Consider the following 19,655-nt stretch of genomic DNA (forward strand, 5'->3'; position numbering starts at 1 on the left):
ATTTCAAACTTCAATTAACACCAAAATTAATCACCGGAGACAATGACAAAAATTTATAAACAACTATAATTCTGTTCTTATTTTTTTCCCAGATCAAATCTGCACAGAATAATTGTCTTTGGCCTAGAAGACATGCGATATTCCACAAAACACTTTTTTGGGTGTTGTTCTTCCAAAATGACTCAGTTGGTGTAGTAATTTCTGGGTCGTCTCATGAACACAAAGACAAAGACTTCACATTGACCAATCACATCTTGATAAACCGATACGACCTTGATCAATATTTGGCAAAATGTACATCAATTTTCAACAAGTCCATGTAGTCCATTTTGCGGTTTTTCATCCTGAGATATATTTATATCAAGTAATAATGTAGTGAACTGGACAATGTCTTTTTTGTTTGTCTTTCGTGTTCTGTTGTTTATATGTTGTTTTGAAATGTTACTTTCATAAAACACTAAAATGACTTTACACGTATTACCGTATGGACGAAGGGTGTCTATTTGATATCGAGACAAAAGTTTCACGATAATATACATAGTTATCAAAGTGGGCCTGAACATCACCTTGACCTTGCCCTTGCCCTGCTGCAGCCCATCACCAAACTATGAAGCTTGACCCGATTCTGGCATGCCAGTCAAACCACAAATTGCAAGACAATGCATGCCCACTTGGCTTAAAAGGCAGAATATTGTGGCACATAGTTGAACTGTGAATATCGCCAAACTTTGTCAGTTTTCAAGTGGTGTCATGACGATGGATCAAACCATACAGACGTATATTCACCGGCAGTATACCCCAGGCTGGATACTGTCAAATATCACACGACCCTTTCTACTGGGTTTTTTTCCCCACATTACGCTACTTCATTCTTCACATTTAGGTCCAGGACCTCCTTCATCAAAGGCTGGATACCCTCGGGATTAACCTTGAGCAAAACATGTGAGTGCTCTTCGTTCAGGTTGCGAATGTCCGTCAGTTTCATCAGAAGTTTGGGATAGAGAGAACGCACAAGACTAGAGGGGTACCTAGACTCCATGTAACGTAAAAGAAGCAAGGCATATTTGTCTTGTTCCTGACAGATATAAGCTTTGTCCGTAACATTTGTGCGGTCTGGTGAGAAAAGGGAGATAACCAATAAGAGAATAAGCATGGTTTCATCTGCCTTCAAATCTATTGCTAACGATTTTGTAAATTTCATGTGCTCCTCGAATAAGCCACCTCCTTCTCCCATCTTGAGCTGATCAAGGGACATGGCATTGCTCTCATTATCAAAGGGATCCAGAAAATGTTGTTTTTCTTTATCAAATGTGATGACGGAGCGGATAATAAGCAATTCTATACTGCCTCCTTTTAGCAAGCTGATCTGATCCGTCTGAGAAAGAGATTTGAAAGATTTAATTTTCTTCGCCATATCAATAACCCTTCGCACACTCAACTCTGCTATATTGACCAAGTCCAAGAACGAAGCATTATCTCGTGGGATTTCCGAGTCGATGCTGACCTCCAAGGACTGGCGATAAGCGTTGACAACTTCGTTGATGAGGTAATCCTCGTCAGGTTCAAGAACGCGAACCTTCCCTGTGTAGCTATTAGATGTACTGACATCACTGATCTGATTTTTACGATCACATTCTCGTACTTTTCTGCAAAACAAAGAATATTTCTTTGACAGTACTGATTATTATAAGGTAATTATATCTAGATATTGTATTGACAACGTAAAACAAAAATATATGTATATCAAAAAAATCATAGGAAACAATCATGTCAAACACTTGAAAAGAATGTTGATTTGACAAGTCTTCATCCTAATCAAAATCAACATTCAAAATTTTCATTTCTATGCTTTCATTTCTCATAAATCTTACAAATTCATAGACGAGGACAATTATTTCAATATTGAATATATGATTTAAAACAAAACTATTTCATACTGTAATGTAAATCAATATCCAAACTTTAAACTTAACCCATGTATATGTTGTCAATGAATAAAAAGAAACAATGAGTTTTTCTTCACAAGTTATCTCCCCTTGCCCAACAAATTTCTGGATTTGAAGGTTTTTTTTTTAATCTCTTTTAACGAAAACATGTAAATATGTAAATGAAATAATTGGAATGTCTAAAGATTTTAATCATTGACTCCAATGTTGGGTGCAGGGGTAGCTGTCTTTAAAACTCACTGTCCTTTCGTGTACCTATTCTCTTCTATCCTCTGCTTTTTACGACTTTTCTCTTCCTCTGTCAAAATGTATTCTTTCCTCATGCCAATTTCAAAACACTTCCTCAGTCGACATCGCTTACAGAAACGGCGATTGGACACATCCATTTTGCACTTCTCTTCGTATGGACATTTGAAATATTCCTGAAACATATCAAATAATAAGCATAAAAATGTTCCTATCTATTGCTAATTGATCAAAATAGGAATATTTAAAATTTCTGATGGCCTCCTGATTCTCATATCAATCAAATAACTCAAGATACCAGTTCTGTAGACAAAAATTAGGAAGAAAATAAAAATGGACCCAACAGGTTTCAAATTAAATGAAATTTATTTGGCCCTGAAAAAACAGGTTTCTGGGTTATACAGAGTGATCAAAATAGGTTTCTAAGTTACACAGTGAATAAAACTGGTGTCTGGGTTACATTGAGTAACAGGTTTTGGGGTTACATAACAGGACCCTTAAACATTGTTCATATAACAAATGTTTCTTTTCTATCAGCACAATTTTACATTAACATTGAATAACACAATAATTAGATTTTCTGCTTTGTACAGGTTTCCAAATTACACAGGTAATCAGAAAAAGGTTTGTTTGGGTCAGAAGGCTTAAAAAATACTAGTACTATTCAAATAGCAATAACTCTGCTCGAATTTACACTGATATCAAACACAATGTTATCACAAAGGCAAGATTTCTAAAATAACTCTCGTCCCTTTACAATCACCATGATAGTATTTAAATATTTAAAATCTAGAACCTTGATATACCTGGATGAATCTTTTTTGAGTTTCTCAAATCATAGTCATTAAATTCACTGTACGTGGTTTTAAAATTGCAGTCAGGGTTTATTTTCTCGTAAGTATCTATTCATTTTACCAAAGTCTAAATCTATTTTTGTACCATTTTTTAAAAGCACAATCAACTATATTAAATGGTGACATATGAGAAACTCGTGTTTAAAGATAATTAGAAGTTGTAGATTGTTACTTGAGAATAAGAGACCTATCTTTTTAGTGTTTAACAAACCATCACTACAAAATTGTATAGAAAACATGGCCGCTTCGATTTTTCTTTACATCCAAAATATATAATTGGTTCGTCCTCTACTTGAGTGATATTGAAACCAGGTAAGATGTTGATATCTTGTTGACATCTTGCTACAATTTACTCGATAACATTACACTGCGTCATGGATAACGATCACACAATCATTCATGTTACCAAGATCAATATATAACATACACTACTACACACATATTTAAACAGAATAAAAACTTGTGAAATTTATTAATTTTTCTACTACATCGAATTTACCAGAGAATGTACCAACGATGCAAAAAAATGAAACAAACATCAGCCCTATTGAAGTATGTTTTCCATGTAGTATTTTGTATGTAACTTATTACAGGAGACATGTGGTTTTCTATTCATTTTCACTTGCATCAGTACATGAGACCTACAGGCAATCAGCCGAAGGTGATAAGAATCGCTGGGGGAAAGGAAGAGTAAATGATTGATGAGACAGTCCTATTTCACCTGTGAAGAGATATACCTGGCTGGTTATAGCGAGGCTGATACTACATATATATCCATGGCTGACGATTCACATATTACACAATCGTCTCCATTCAAAGTTTACTAAACATCTTCATAAAACCTTTTCCTAAGTTAGACATGCAACATTTCCCCTTTTCCAAGTCAACGTCAAGTAATTTTGCTCCAATACTCAGAACTCTTTAACAAAGAATGAAAATAATTTAGTTGGTGAAGAACAGCTCTAAGGTTGAATTTTTTCCCCACCACTTTTTGTCATTAATGTCTTTTCAAGAGTCCAATAACAAAAGGAATTATTTTCAAGAACTACAAGAGATTCATAGTTTAAGACATAGAACATTGTAATCTACATTTTTTAAAATCTGAAGTGAATTTAAACTTCCTGACAAGTAATATTTTTCTTTTTCACCCAAATGAAGTGACATGCATTATAATTATGTAAAAGTAATGCATTTTCACCATTTTTCTCTCTCTTATTTTCAACTTTCGTCTCCTGCACTCTAACAGTACAAATCTCTTCATCACTGTTTTTATTACAGATTTTATGTATTGAGTTTCACATAAACAGCTTTAATCACAGGCTGAACTAACTGTGCACCACACTATGTGGTTGTCTAATCTTTAGAGGGTGGAAACACTATCTAAAAACCTGTTTGCAACACATACAAATCAAATTCTGATATAAAAAAATACATATTTTTTAACATAAAGTTTAACCATAAATATTACTTAAGTGTGTATAACTTAAACCTAAAAAAAGCCAGACTCCTTTAAAAAAAAAAAAAAAAAAAGAATTACATAGGCTGTGTGGACCAGTACAGCCTGGTTAAGACCTGCTCGTACCTCTGAGAGAGCACCTCAAATTTAACATTTCAGAATCTCTCCTCTATTATCAAGACCTTCCATTTCAATAAATATTATGTAATTTAAAAATTTCTTTTTTTTTTGTAATTTCAAACAGGTTGGTTTACAGTCCTAAGGTTTCAACTGCTTTTTGAATGTACTTGAAGACACTAAATCTTGTAACGTAAAACTTTAAACATGACACTGCCTTGGCCCTGTCTCCATATTTTAGGCCAATAAGAGGTGTCTTTATTCAGAAAGTATTAATGTCAAAACTCTAACGCTAGAAAAGCACATTTTATATATCAAATGATAATTAAACACAGGCATTATAACCTTGTAATAAATCAGAAAACTGAATCCACATATCCATTTTGGGTGGCTTTTAACACAGGATACTTAAGTTGAGGTTTTAAGGTCGTGTACAACAGTACACATGCATACAGACAATCTAATTGATTTGTAATTGAAATTGATCAAATGCTTCTAGATAAGTCCCTTGACAAATTGTATCATATATTTTAATTGATTTTTCTTACTTACATTAACTCATTAATCATTAAATGGATTAATCATGTCATAGGCTGTTTAATGTATTACTGCAGTTTCTCATGTATGTATAAATTTAAAAGACTTATTGCATTTCATAAACCTTTGACCTAAACTGAATATAAACTTTATTTTTATGAGAAAATGTGTAAAATTGTTTTCATTAAAACCTGATTGAAATAGAAAGCTCTACATCTGCAGATGAAGTATGGTTTCCCGGAGTTTATTCTTATCATGCCACATTAGCGGGAGAGATGACAGCATCACGTTAGGTGTACATTGATCTGTCAAGACACTAGTAGGTTGCAACAGGTTGTGCATTGAATGCTGACGGGTGAAAAATATTGACACTAATACAAAATGGCATCAAGGCTAAATGAAATCCACACTTAATATATTCGATATCATTTTCAAATTTGCTTTCAATGCCGAAAAGGTCATGCACAACTTTGGTGGTGTAGATTACATTATAAAACATCCAAGAAGGAGGATAGTGGATCAGGGACACAAAGTCAGGCAGCAAATCTAAAGATTTCTTGACCATACTGTTTTAACCATATCAACTAATTTCTTTTTAATGCACAGCTACAAACTGCTCTTTTTAAATCACATTTCTCTAACAGATCTCCCTCTTTAAAAAATTCTAAATAGACATGGCTCAAATAGGAAAACTGTTCCTACTCCGTTATGTTTCTTTGAAGTCAGACACATTTTAATTCTTCAAAGTGACACATACACACACACACACAAAAATTACATTTGAGAAGTAACATATTGTACATTGGGATACAAAAAGCATACAATTTCTGAGAACTGCTGTATAAAGCCTAACATAAACCATGACCTTATAAGTTATTATCTCTTTAACAGATGTTACATGATATTTGTCACATTTTTTAACAACATAAGAACTACTAACCATCATAAATGTTTTGCTATTATCATAAATTTCTTGTCTGCAGTATGAATTTGAACACCTGTTTAAACATTAAAGGACCCACTGCAGCAGACAGTAATCCATTCTTTTGGAATATTTAAAAGAAAGACATGCAGAAAGAAAGAAGAAAGAAAGACAGGCAGAAAGAAAGAAAGAAAGAGTAATGCTATTTTTGCAGAACTGCATGTTGAACTTCATTTTTCGCAGCATCATATCCACATTATTTATAAGAAACAATTTTTACAGCACTAAAGAAAAAACTACCCTGCATAGTGTCTTAAGGGAAAACAAACTATACTGTCTTGACTGAAATTAAATTCTGCTTTTCTCTAAGAAAATACTTTCAATATAATCCTTCAGGATTTACTATTTAATACAAAATTGGTATGGGTGGCCTTTTGAAAACGTTGTTTTCACAATAATCAGAAATGAAATAATAAACAAATGTTTTAACTGTTGTTATCAGGTGAACCCTCTGGGCTGACTCTGGTGTTTGGTGTCATATCTGATTTCCTGTGTTAGCCTGCACCCAATGACCCCATCAGGTAGATCTGACATTGGACTATAACTAAGGGCTATAGTATGACCTACATAACCGCCTGTTTCCACCAGTGGCCTCGATTAATGCCCCTCTCTTGCACAACCTTTTTTTTTTCAAACATTATCACAGGAAAAAAGATAAACAAAAAACACAGTAAAAAGGCTATTTATAATCTTTTTGGTTTCAAAACGACAAGTCAAAAGAAAAATGGAGTTTCAAAAACTGAAGAAATTACTGAAAGCCAATAAGGTTAATGTTTGTGGATGTGATACTAACAACTCAGGACATATTTGTGGTAGAAAAGCAACATCTAGTGGGTTGGGCTCTCTCTAACCACATATCAACAGATGTGTTGTACAAGTTTATCACGACAAAAGGATATCGACTTCCTGCATCACCGAGGAATGAATTTATATATTCTATCAAAGTATTGTTTTATTTGATACATTTACTGGTGAATATTTCAAACCAAATATACATCTTAAAAAAAAAAGAGAAAAAGTCAATGACCTTCTGTGAATGTATAGGTAGTCGTGGAATATGTAATAATTTTGTGACTTATGACGACTTCGAGGTATTAAAACAAGACCTTATCGATCACTGTGGTCTGCGTGTATAAGGAGATAGATTATGCAATGTGTCGAAGGAACACACGCATATATAAAATATGCCATAAGATGGATCGGGAAAACCGGCACACAGGTAACGGAGAAAAAATGTGAACATAAACTTCTGCGATCTTTTCCTTATAGCTGTCACCCTCTAACTTAAAAATAATTCATCTTATTACCATATAATTTTATAATTTTGTCCACAGCGCTTACCTGTATCTTGTAACAGGTAGTTATCTTATGATGGTAGAGTCAACAGCTTTAAACAGTAGGGTACAAAACTATGACAAACTATAGACAAATTTACATTTCTGTGTAAGACACCTGCATATGAATGATAAATTACCTGTGCAGTGTAATCAATTTTGTTTGTTTTTCTTTTTTGTTGACTGGACGTCAGATATCAAATTCAGAAACAATTATTGTTTGCTTACTTTACTATCTTCGCTAATATGAGTATAAACAATATCATATTGCTGGTAAATACTATACATTTTAACGATGGCTTGAATGATGTTTGATACTTTAATCTTTAAATTATAACTAAACAAACAAATAAAAAACATTTATTTAGATGTTTCACATTTAAAAATTACCAAAATATTTTTCATCAGAGTAATGTTTTTGCAAGAGTCTCCTTAATTTGTATATTCAAAGTAGTGACAATGGGGATGATGTTTCAAGAATTAGAGTAATACAAGAGACTATTACTTCATGAAAGTCAATTTACTGCAACAGATAGAAATTTAGTTCAAGAAACTTACAAAAAAGGAAAAAAATTATCAGGGGTATTTTAAAAAAAAAAAAATTGTTGCCCACGTTTACACACTCTGGAATTCTACAATTTAAAATAAGAGAGAATCATTTTCTCAAAATAAAAGATAAAATCCAACACTTGAACCAAAGAATGGGTTCAAATGAAACCATATTCTTTAATCCTAGGTTTTTAAACTTTGTTAGAATGGTAATCTTGGCAATATTTCAAATCTAGAGGTATAATTTGAAGTCTTGGAACATCACAGCCATGGTTAGTCTTCACCAGGGGCAACACACATATAGGTAGATTTTCTTTGAAGAGTGAAACCTTAGTGACAAATAGCCAGAATTCACCTAGGTAAACTTATCCGAAAATTACTTATGATTACAATGATAGTGGACTTGCCTTCGAACATAAATGCTTTCAGGCTTTAAAGTTATAATCATTTTCCACGGGCAATTTTTCTCCCAACGTCTCCTTGGAAATAATGGTTGTGTTACCTAATTGGAGGGTTCAGGTAGAGGTGGTGGGAGGGGGCAAAAAAGGGTTGGGGGGAGGGAGATGATTCTTTATCAAGACAATGAGAGCACCGTATCTGTATACACTTGGCTAAAATACCTGTGGCCTAAGATTTAGACTATATTAAATTGAGGTCAAATTTCCTGCAGTTGTATACCATCCTTCAGGGACACTATCTGGGCAGGACAATTGCTGGGTTTAAAGTGCTCGGGGTGACTGAGTACAGTACACAGAGATATCCCAATACTTACACTAGGCCTCCTTCAAATCAAGGCCAAAAAAATTTCAATATCAGCCTAACAAAAACTTGATCTTAACATGGAAAACAAGAAAGAATATCCTGTCGAACAAGACTGTATTTATTAGAAATATCAATTGTATAGTGGAAATTTCAATGACAAATCTCTGACCCATTTATTTCTACCATAAAATATTGGCAGAAAAAAAATCAACAAATACGAAAGACATAAAATTAAAAAAAAAAATTGACATCAGAAAAAAAGAAACAAATAAAGAGTTCCAGTGTTTGCATACAGCAATATTTCATGCGTGAATATAAAGTTAAGCTTTAAAAAGAAAGAGATCATGTTTCAAGTTTGGCAAGTGACACTGTAGAGATTTTGGCGATTCCTGACACGGATTTTGTGGTGTGTTTTGCTTCTCTGTTTTCACTTGACGGTGTCAGGTGTTTGGGAGAAAGCCGGAGTTGTACAAAAGGCGTCTATTACCTCAGTCTGTTTCATCAAACCACTGACGAATCAAACGCAAGCTTTGTTTCTAATTGTAACATAGCATGCAATATCTAGACTATCAATCTCACACGACACATGACGTCAGACCTTTATTTGTCATTACTACAGACGCCCTGCCCTATTTAAGACAAAAAAAATCCTCGATCTCCTAAATGACTCGTTTCATTTTCACCACTGTATAAATGTGTTTAAAAAAAACAACAACATGAGAGTGATTAATTGAAAACAAATGATCTATTAGTTGATTAAGAGAGCCTTTAGAGTAACATCTCTAAGGAATAGGGTAGACTTTACATTGGTGACTGCCTGGTTAACCCATGTTCTCAATGGAAGACAGTTCAAAGAGACAATTATGAAACTTCAGTACCATGCTATCAGTGGTAGACTTTACTACATATTTACTGAGAGGGATAAAAAACTTACGTTATCTGTATATCGGCTCTGATTAATGATACGGCCATGGTAGTGTAATATATAGTTTTATATTGCACTGTAAAAAAATATCTTTGATCTGGAAATGTCATAAGAACCTGCATGATCTAGAAGGGGAGAACCATTTTCCCCGACATAGGGCATTTTTTTATAGGTAGGCATTACATTGGGGCAAGCATACATATCTCCATTTATATTTTGCACTTGATAACCCCTTTTCGACATCAAATCAACTCTTTTCAATGATAGAGATATTTTCTTATTCTTTGGTGGTGATGTTAATTTCCACACGCCATCGTAGGGTGTCATTTTCATTATTTGTTAATAACAATTTTTCATTGTTGGGCTAGTGTGTGAAATAATAATTTGAGAGGGGTTATATTTCCGAGATTGATAACAGTAGTTTCACAATGAAATGCTATTTCATATGATCTTTGTCCATTTCACTGGCTTTTGTGTAGAATCCAAACCAATTTGATCAATTTCAAGTTGTAAATCCTGAAGGAACACATCCATAACAGATCAATTTCACAATGTAATTTCATTCGTCAGGTTTCAGTTCTTTCCAAAGTGCTGATCAATAAAAATGCTTGTTAGATGAAATCAATGACAATAAATCAAAACCTGTATATCGTGGTGTCAAAGATAGATGTATATTTTGGATGTTGACATTTACGGTATAACTGTCTTTTATCAGATCATGGTCAGGTGTTACAAAGATATCAGACAAGTTCAAACAATATTCAGATGTCTATTTCAAATGCTAATTTTCAGCATGATTAATTCAAAACATGTTTTGAAAATATTTCAGTTAGCTGTTTGTAAGAGTATCATACTAGAAAGGCCATTCTCATCAGAGTTAATGTTATTCTAAACATCTTTCTAACCAGAGACCTGATATTCACAGTTCTATTGTTAAGTACAGAACTGGTATCAGAAGATTTATATCACCGGACACAATTTGATCCTGTATGTTGACACGTGAAGATGTGATTCATATACCAATGTTTAACAAAACTTTTTTATACTGTCACCATTATACAGTAAAACCTTGTTATACTGCAACCATTACACAGTAAAACCTTTATATACTGTCACCATTGCACAGTAAAACCTTGTTATACTGCAACCATTATACAGTAAAACCCTGTTATACTGCCACTATTATACAGTAAAACTTTGTTATACTGTCACCATTACACAGTAACACATTGTTATACTGTCACCATTATACAGTAACACATTGTTATACTGTCACCATTATACAGTAAAACCTTGTGATACTGTCACCTTTATACAGTAAAAAATTGTTATACTGTCACCATTATACAGTAAAACATTGTTATACTGTCACCATTATACAGTAAAACCTTGTTATACTGTCACCTTTAATCCCCACCTACACCTTGTTATACTGACACAGTTACTGTGAAGTAGACTAATGACACTGCTAACAAATGTTTCAACTTGCTAGTCGCTATTTAATAATTGAAATGGCATTAGCAGTAATACTATATGAGGCAGTGAATGAATTTTTATATCATTAATGACATGTGACTGTCAAGCCATTATTCTCTTTTCTAAATCATCATGTCAGTACCCCTGAATGAAAAGTAAGGTTTTTAACATCTTTTCCAAAATCAGTATGTCCAAATAAGCATGAATTCTTGGTGACTTGTAAACTCATAGAAAGAAAATCAGAATTCAAACACAAATCAATTTTGAGTACATACCAAACCCTTTGGAGCATTTCTTCGGAAGAAGGCTTTACAAGATTCACAAGAAATGGCATCAAAGTTGTAGCCAAGGGCGCGATCGCCACACACTCCACAGTATTTATCCTCTTTGTTCTTCCGTGCCTTGTGGACATCCTCTGCCACCCGGACATCCATCGGCCGGTATGGATTTGACATCGACGGCATACTGTTACTGTTTGAGTCTTCAAAACTGAAAAGACAGAAAGAAAATTTTGTTTTGAATAACTAGACATATAAGTGACTCTTCAAATTATTACAAATAATGAGGTCTCTGAAAAAAAAATAGCAAGTGTCATTCATATGTTGAAGTGCAAACTTTTTAAAATATTCAGCAATATCTTGGATAAAATCTTGGTTTTAGTAATAATCAAACAACTCTCAAGCTTAAAATCAAAGTGAAAATCATTGCTTTTGGTAATGTACAGTACATTACATTGAACTATATGAGTTGGACAGCTTTGATTCAGCTTTATAGAATCCTGAAAAATATACAGAAATGGAAAATAGCTCCTACTAAAATATGAGAATCTAATTATCATTTTAAAAGACAGTTGACATAATTTTTGTGAATAATTGTTAGTTTAATTGATGAAATGTCATTTTTCCCACTAATATCTCATACATACTTCTGATATAAATTATTTTGAAAATATGAATACAAAGTTGATGATTCATTGAATATTTTGAATCATGCTTTAGGAATAATCAGAATTCAAGGTTAGGGACAAAATTGTTATTACATTATAAATGTACCTCTAATTATCAAGTTTTGACAATTTAACCAGTGTATGTAATTGGATGTCACCTTTATGTTAAAATTTTGGAGAGTGAAATCTTAAATGATTAATTTTACAACTTGGTTTAAACTTATCATAATTCATAAAAACGAGGCCTTTTTAGAGTCTATTATACGATCAACGTGAGCTTGATAGCGATTGGCTGATCCAATCTTAAGAGGAAGCTTAAAGTTATAAATAGCTGCTAATTAGAAGACGCCATTAAAGATTCATCAATGTGTCATCACAGAATACTAATTCTTGTGCTATCTAAATTGGATTTTTCAACCAAAAATACTTGAAATCACAAGAGTCTTGTTTTTATATCAAGCAAGTAATTTTATTCTTTATTAATTTCCACATCATTAACATAAAAAAAAAAAATTTACTGAAAAACTCAATCAATCAATGTTACCATATAAATATTTATTACATTTGAAATTCAATTGGAACTAAAGTACAAAATATCACAAAACTAAGAAAATACCTAAAAACCATCCCATTTCTTTACCAAGAAGTCCACACACTTGTTCCATTACAAACTCTTACAATAATCAACAAATACTATTTCATTGTCCTGTAACAAGCCACATGCTCGATTTAGATGAAGACGAAATTTGTCAGCCTCCTTGGATAATTGATAGATAAATATGGTACATTATTTTTTCTTATAAAAAATACGGCCGCAATAGCCTGTGAGTTACAGCATTGTAACCTCAGGTGAAAATCTGAGGTGGAAGGTTTGAGGTTTCCTATCCATGGCAGTTTGAGAAACAGATTGTTCTTTGCTGAAGTGGTTGTGTCCTTGGGCAAGAGAGGTTGTCTGAATTACTATAGATGGCATGCAACAGGCCTTCTGGATGTTGCTCAGTGGGGTAGTCACCATCTACTAGACCCCACTTTAAAATACCCTGTCTGACTGTTCAGAAGGTGATAAAACCAATAACAAATGTATCTTATAAATACTTATCAGAAACAATTGACACACATTAAAATTCCAGTTTCTATACACTTCCTCCGATGTCCACAATCAATTAAAAAGGTTATTATTTTCAATCCTAATTATTCTGTTTATCAAGACAACGTTTGCTATCATTGATTACAGAAACTTATGATAAAAGACTTAACACTTTGATACATAGTAGACAAGCCAGTGTTATTACTCCTTCGGAGTCTGAAGTTATACAAAAGGAGACATGGATAGGGTTGGAACTGGAGGTTAAACACAGATCAATGATCTGGCCTGTTTTGTAATTAGGAGACCTGAAGCCCTCCTATAGGTGTGTAATGGCTAAATCACAGGCAAGCAGATCACACAGATAGAGTTTCCAACACAAGTGTATAAGGTATCCAACATAAACTGGCCACAAACTGGCCTCTATTGACCTCTGATGACCTCTGGCTATCTCCTTACATGAACCCTGGCCTCTGCACTTGGTCACCTCTGGTGGTCTTTAGACTGATGTCTCTACTCTGGCTTGTCATTAAGTGTCTCCTCAATTGTGACACATATTTACCAAGGGCAGGCCTGTGACCATTTTTGCCTTTTAGATGGATGGTATAAATATCAAATAATACAAAAAGAAAAATACATCACAATAATGATAGAGCTTATTATGTTGTGATCAGTGGGAAATATACTGAAGGTCTTTACACATAAATTCTTGTGTATTTGTCACAATAAATTTCAATTATCTATCGACCACATTCATGATATTTCTTCCATCATCAATCAAAATTTTAGAATTCAATACTTCATGGTCACTACCCTGAAAACCCAGTGCTACCTGTGTGACAATTTAATATTGAATCATTTTAATTTCAATTCTAAAATGGATTTTGTGCCACAGCAGTATACATATATACACACACATTGACATTACACATTAATATGTCAACATATCTTTTGAGCTTAAAATTGAAAAAAAAAATACAAAATTTATATTATTGATTTTTTAGTTGATTTTTTTGTTTAAATAACTCATGAGAAATATCTTAAACCATGTTTATGATCATGACATATCAATATTTATGAAAATGTTACTTTAGAAATATCTACAAAGCTATAATGGAACATATCATACATCCATTGTTGGACCTTAATGCTAGCCTCCTGCTTTCCTATTCATATGACACCCTATTTACCATAGAATTATTTACTTTTGCTTTCACAATGGCATCCTAAATCATGAATGAATGTCTCTGTATCTAAGTTATTACAAAACCTGTCACTTCCTTACTCTATGGCCAACATTTTTACATTTACTTCCGTTCTGTTTATAATTCAATGGCATTTTTTTATATCCCAATGAAGAAACATCTTCCATTGACCTTTGTTGACCCTAACATTCTACTGTGCAGCTTTTTAAGTAATTCTTCTAACAAATAAGATCTGTAAATTTGATATTTATGCATATTCAAATTCATTTTCTCAAAAAAAAAAAAACCAAACAAACAAACAAAAAATTTCTAGAAAGATTATTTTTTAGTCCCTGAAAAGACAGTTTCCGTGCTTTCATACCTTTTTGCATTTCTGTAAAATGCAATTTAAACTCTGTTTTTATTGAGATGTTGTTAACTTGTGTGTATTTTGTATATTCTTCCATCTACCTACATATATGAAACGTAGACTGCAGTCTTGATTAAGAATTTCCAAACAAGCCAACCTGAATTTCAGTAAATTCTGTGACAGAAACAATTGTACTGCGGGGTTTTGAATGTGATTTAAACACGACTATTTAGCTGTGTATTGACCTCATCCACCTGTTGTTTTACGGGATCTATCACTAAGCCCACTTTGACCCACTCTATCACCGATCTGCAGCCTCCAGCTGTCTTTAATACCTTATATGCCTGATCAGACAGCCACGGTTCCTAATGCTAGCTAATAAGCCCGGGGTCATTTGCCTGTTACATCACTGCTATTTACTTCAACCAACTTTTGTTTTATATGGCTTTTTGCCAACAGTGTATTTACGTAAAAAAATTACCAGATATTAAAAAAAAAAAAAAAAACCCCAGTTTATATACATAAATACACTCTCTGTTAATAATAAAATGATTAGAGGGGTGTTGTGGGGGAATAAGGGTGGAATGGGGGTGGGGAGAGGATTTCTTGCCACTAATGTTTGTCTCTCAATGTATCCATCAAAACTGGCAATTGTTCAAACTTCCCCAATTTGACTTATAACTACACACCCCTCTGATCAGTGAACCAAGCAGGTCATTTGGTGCAAAGCCTGATTTCAGAGGATATCCCATATGATCTGGGTCTCCATACACTTTCTATCCCACGATCCACCAGTCCTTCAAATTTGAATATCTGGTGATTATGAGCCATCCTGTTCTAATTATGCCAGTCAGCTGGTTCAATGAAGTACTTTTTTTCCCCTTTGTGTGTCATAAGCTTTGTTTATATTCCAGCTGGACATGAAATCTAACAAAATATGTAAATTTTCATATTATTTCACTTTTAGAAATTATGTGTAAAAATCTAAGAAATCTTTCAACTCATAAAAAAAATGCTAGAAATAAAACAATTTCTAAAGGCTGATTTCGTGATATATATGAATGATTTTAATTGTATTTTTTTCAGTGCAATATTTATCTGTAAATCTGTTTCAAAACATAAATAATTGCACACCAAATCACACACAAAAAAAACCTGAATTATTTTGATAAAATATTTTTAGATGTCTTGAAGGGCTAAATGGGTGCCTTTTTCAAAGAAAATCCTTGTCAAATTTAGATCACACAGCTAATTATTAGCTATACAATGAAAACTGAGCCAATAAATGCCTCCTTATTGCAGACAAAGACCAACGACAATTTACAAATTCTTTGTTGTTGTCGTGGGGAGCTGGCAGTCTATAAGAAGTCCATGATTACCCCAGGTGTGGTGAGGGTTTCCGCGGGTCGAGAAAGGCGCAGATAAAAACAGATTAACGTAAGGATACTACATTGCTATACATGTGACCCTCCCTAATTTTCCACCTGATTTCCTTCCCACAATACACTTCTACCTTGAATGACCCTTAGGTTGAACTGTGTTTCGGTGTCTTCTGTCATAGTTTTGTGCTTCTTCTTATAATGTACTATAAAGGATGGGAAACACACCATCTTCAGGAAAGAAATGATAGCTGACACAAAACTCAACAATGACTACAATATGTTTGCTACTAATATACTTTACCTGTGTTTTGCTTAAAAAACAAAAATTTTAAAAATTGGCTAAAACATAATTGACAAATCAATGTTTGCATTTTCATTAAAGTATAATACACAATAGTTAAATAAGAAAAAATATGGTTGATGATTTATAAACAGAAAACAAACAAGCCAGTGAAAGAGGTTGCTGAGGCAAGCTGTTTTTAAGTCCTTGTTTGGGTGATTTTCTCTTGATGGTCACTATTGTAAGCAGGTAAAAATTAACCAAAGATCAAGATCAACATAAACAGTGAGACTATTTTACACAATAATGAGACAAAAAACGAAAAAAAAAAATCAACATTACATAGCGTGTCATTATAGTTTCAACTTTCGTCAACGTAAATCAATTATTTATAAATTCTATACTGCCCCAGTTAACACATTTTCCAGGCCAAAGTGCTTTATGGGTTGTTAGCTTAAGAAATTTCTTTTCAAAAAGTTTTTTTTTAAAAAAGGATCATTATGTTTGTTATTATTTGTATTACAAACAATTCATACAATGAGTTTATGATAAACTTACAAATATCTACCAGATCGCAAACCACAAAAATAGCTGTCATGATAGATTTTCATCATGATGTTTTTTGGAGTTGCTATTGTTGGAGACAAATATGGATTCTTGGCTGATTGAACATGAAAAAAAGTAATAGATTGATTTTCAACAAGCTTCCCAATGAATTATGAAAGCACTCAGAATCGTATGTTAGGTGAAAAACATCTCAAATAAGTGTCGAGTTCTAGTCAGAGATGACAGCATTTTAACATAGACTTTTATCTCATTTCATCTCACTTCAATAATGATAAAACCCATAATTTCTACAAAATTACAAACATAAACCCTTTTGAATACCAAAGAATGTCTAAAATTGAACATGCATAATATTGACATCATGATTTAAACCAACCAATGTCTAAATCCTGTGTAATGACCTTGGTAAACTAGATCAAACTTTTTTCTATTGTTTTAATTTGTAAAACAAATCAATTTATAAAAAAAGAAGAAAGAAAAAAAAAATATATATATATATTCAAATTTAAAAGATTTTGAAGTTTTATAAATTATCTAACAAGTTTTGAGGCATATCAAACTACACAATACATTTAATTTTTGTAATTTGATATAATTTGAGAAAGTGTTTTTATCATAATTCTAAGCATTTCCTGTTTAGCAATGGAATGCACCAGACGCCAGCTCTCTGGTGACCTATCTCCCAACTGGAGTCCAAGTGCAGCAAAATGTCCTAGAAAAGGGCACCTGACCTAGCTTAAACAGGTTCCATTGTGTTAAACACAGGAACAATAGGTATATATCTCATGACCTAGAATTGTTTCAGAGCACCCTACAATCATTTGCCTACATATAATAAGGTACATAACATGTGTCATGTTGAGGTTAAATGTGAACTCCAAACCGGATGTATGGGTGAAAACACACATTGAAATATACATCTATAATACCATTACTGTTCAAGCTAGTTTCAATCGAAGTCAAAATCTACCAGTCATATACTGTAAAAGCTCAATTTACCGGAATTACACAATTGGAAATATTATGTATAGAAATTTAAAATTCGTATCAGTCTTCTTATCAGTGTCTTCTACAGTTACGTAAATCCGGCTCACAATTTGAATTTTATTATTGAAGAATTCTTCATGGTACTTAAATGTCATCTATATGAACTGAATGACTTTTTCATGCAAATGGCTCCGGTTATTTAAGAAGATTTTAATTGTGAAAATTACCAAGCATCTAATGCTTTATCACAATGAATACATTCATGTAAATATACCCCCCTGTGATTTCTTGAAAAATTTCCAAAACTTCTTAAAATTATCATATTTGAACTTATAACTGCACTTTTAATTATTTTTGCATCAATCAATCAAACAAAAAACATTGAGCACACAAACAGTATAGTTATTAATTTAAAAAAAAAAAGGTCACTAATCATTATCTAAAAGAATATATCTATTTCATTTTGGAACTTGATTAATGTATTTGAGCAAAAAATGAGGATGTCAATCCCATTCAACAAAAATGAATGGCTGCACTATACAAAATGTAGGAAAATATAGTTGTGTGGGTAAAAAAAAAGAAGAAAATTTATCACTGAAAATGGAAATCATTTATCATCGCTTAAAGTACGTCTGATCCTCTGTGAGGATCTACAACATTGTCGGAGACGCTGTCGATTCTAACTGCTGCCATTATATATGATAATTTGACATTAGGCGTGATCGCAAGTGTAGGTTTTTACAGAGCTAGTTGCTTCAAGAGGCCATGTAAAAGTACACGTGAATTCAAAATTACCTCCATCACAGCATTTTGGGTGCAGATTTGCAAATTAGTTATTTGATTTAATGAAGATAAATTAATTTTACACCTATGATGAGACATGTGGACTTTTGTTTCAAAAAGATCTTTCATTATATGTCTGTAAAACATACCTGATATATATTTGTTCTGTCAGTTGATCATTTTTAATTTGTCTTCTTTCTTCTAATATATCTGTTTTGCAATTTTTCATTTGACATCAAACTCACCATTCGATGACAGGAACAAATATTTGGCAAGGTAAAAGTACTTTCATCCATCCATCTATATCATTTAAACAAAAGATGTCCGTCCCCTACAGCCAACCTTTTTTAAAAGTGCATTTTCTTCAACCCACTTTTGACATGAATAATACATATATTTCAAATATGAGCAACAGATATTTGATTTAAATAGGCACAGCAAATCATAAATGGAATGTTTTTGAATATTCACTTAAAAATATTGTGTTTTCTTTTCTTTTTTTCCCGAGCAAAAGAGAGAGAGTAAGGGATATTATTGGTGGATGAATGTTACATCTGGGTAGATTGATGGGGTAGATTGATGGGGTAAAGGACAAATAAGATTAACAAACAAACATAACCAAAATAACTCAACTACAAAAATTGTACACAATCAGGAGATAAAACAAAAATTACAGTTGCATATGATATCATTTCTGAGAAAAATAAGATAATTTGTTAATTGGTTTAATACTTGAAACGGTGATTGTTCGAAGGACACATCTTCGCAGGATCAGGGTTGTGCAGTTACGTATCTGTGCGTGTATATACGGAGAATGCATACATTACATATAACATAAATATACAGTTGGCTTTCAGCCAGTAAATCGACAAGCATTAAAATTCCACC

The 19,655-nt window shown here is 32.9% G+C and overlaps 1 protein-coding gene across 2 annotated transcripts in view; it reads right to left on the reverse strand.

Annotated features, from left to right (window-relative positions):
- Positions 1-450: 450 nt before the first annotated feature.
- Positions 451-19,655, reverse strand: part of LOC132564296 (nuclear hormone receptor HR96-like) — a 71,067-nt gene continuing 51,862 nt past the window's right edge. Inside the window, exons 2-4 of one of the 2 annotated variants that reach the window (XM_060228968.1) lie at positions 11,460-11,673; positions 2,202-2,368; positions 451-1,646 (exon numbers count right to left, since the gene is read on the reverse strand). In XM_060228968.1, the coding sequence (XP_060084951.1) occupies positions 857-1,646; positions 2,202-2,368; positions 11,460-11,673 (1,171 nt within the window). In that variant the 3' untranslated portion in view covers positions 451-856. Of the gene's footprint in view, positions 1,647-2,186; positions 2,369-11,459; positions 11,674-19,655 lie in introns of both variants that reach the window. The other variant, XM_060228967.1, reaches the window with a different exon arrangement.

The sequence above is a fragment of the Ylistrum balloti genome, unplaced genomic scaffold (assembly GCF_031769215.1).
Source record: "Ylistrum balloti isolate Yb309-2 unplaced genomic scaffold, AGI_CSIRO_Ybal_v1 Utg372148, whole genome shotgun sequence".
NCBI lineage: Eukaryota > Metazoa > Mollusca > Bivalvia > Pectinida > Pectinidae > Ylistrum > Ylistrum balloti.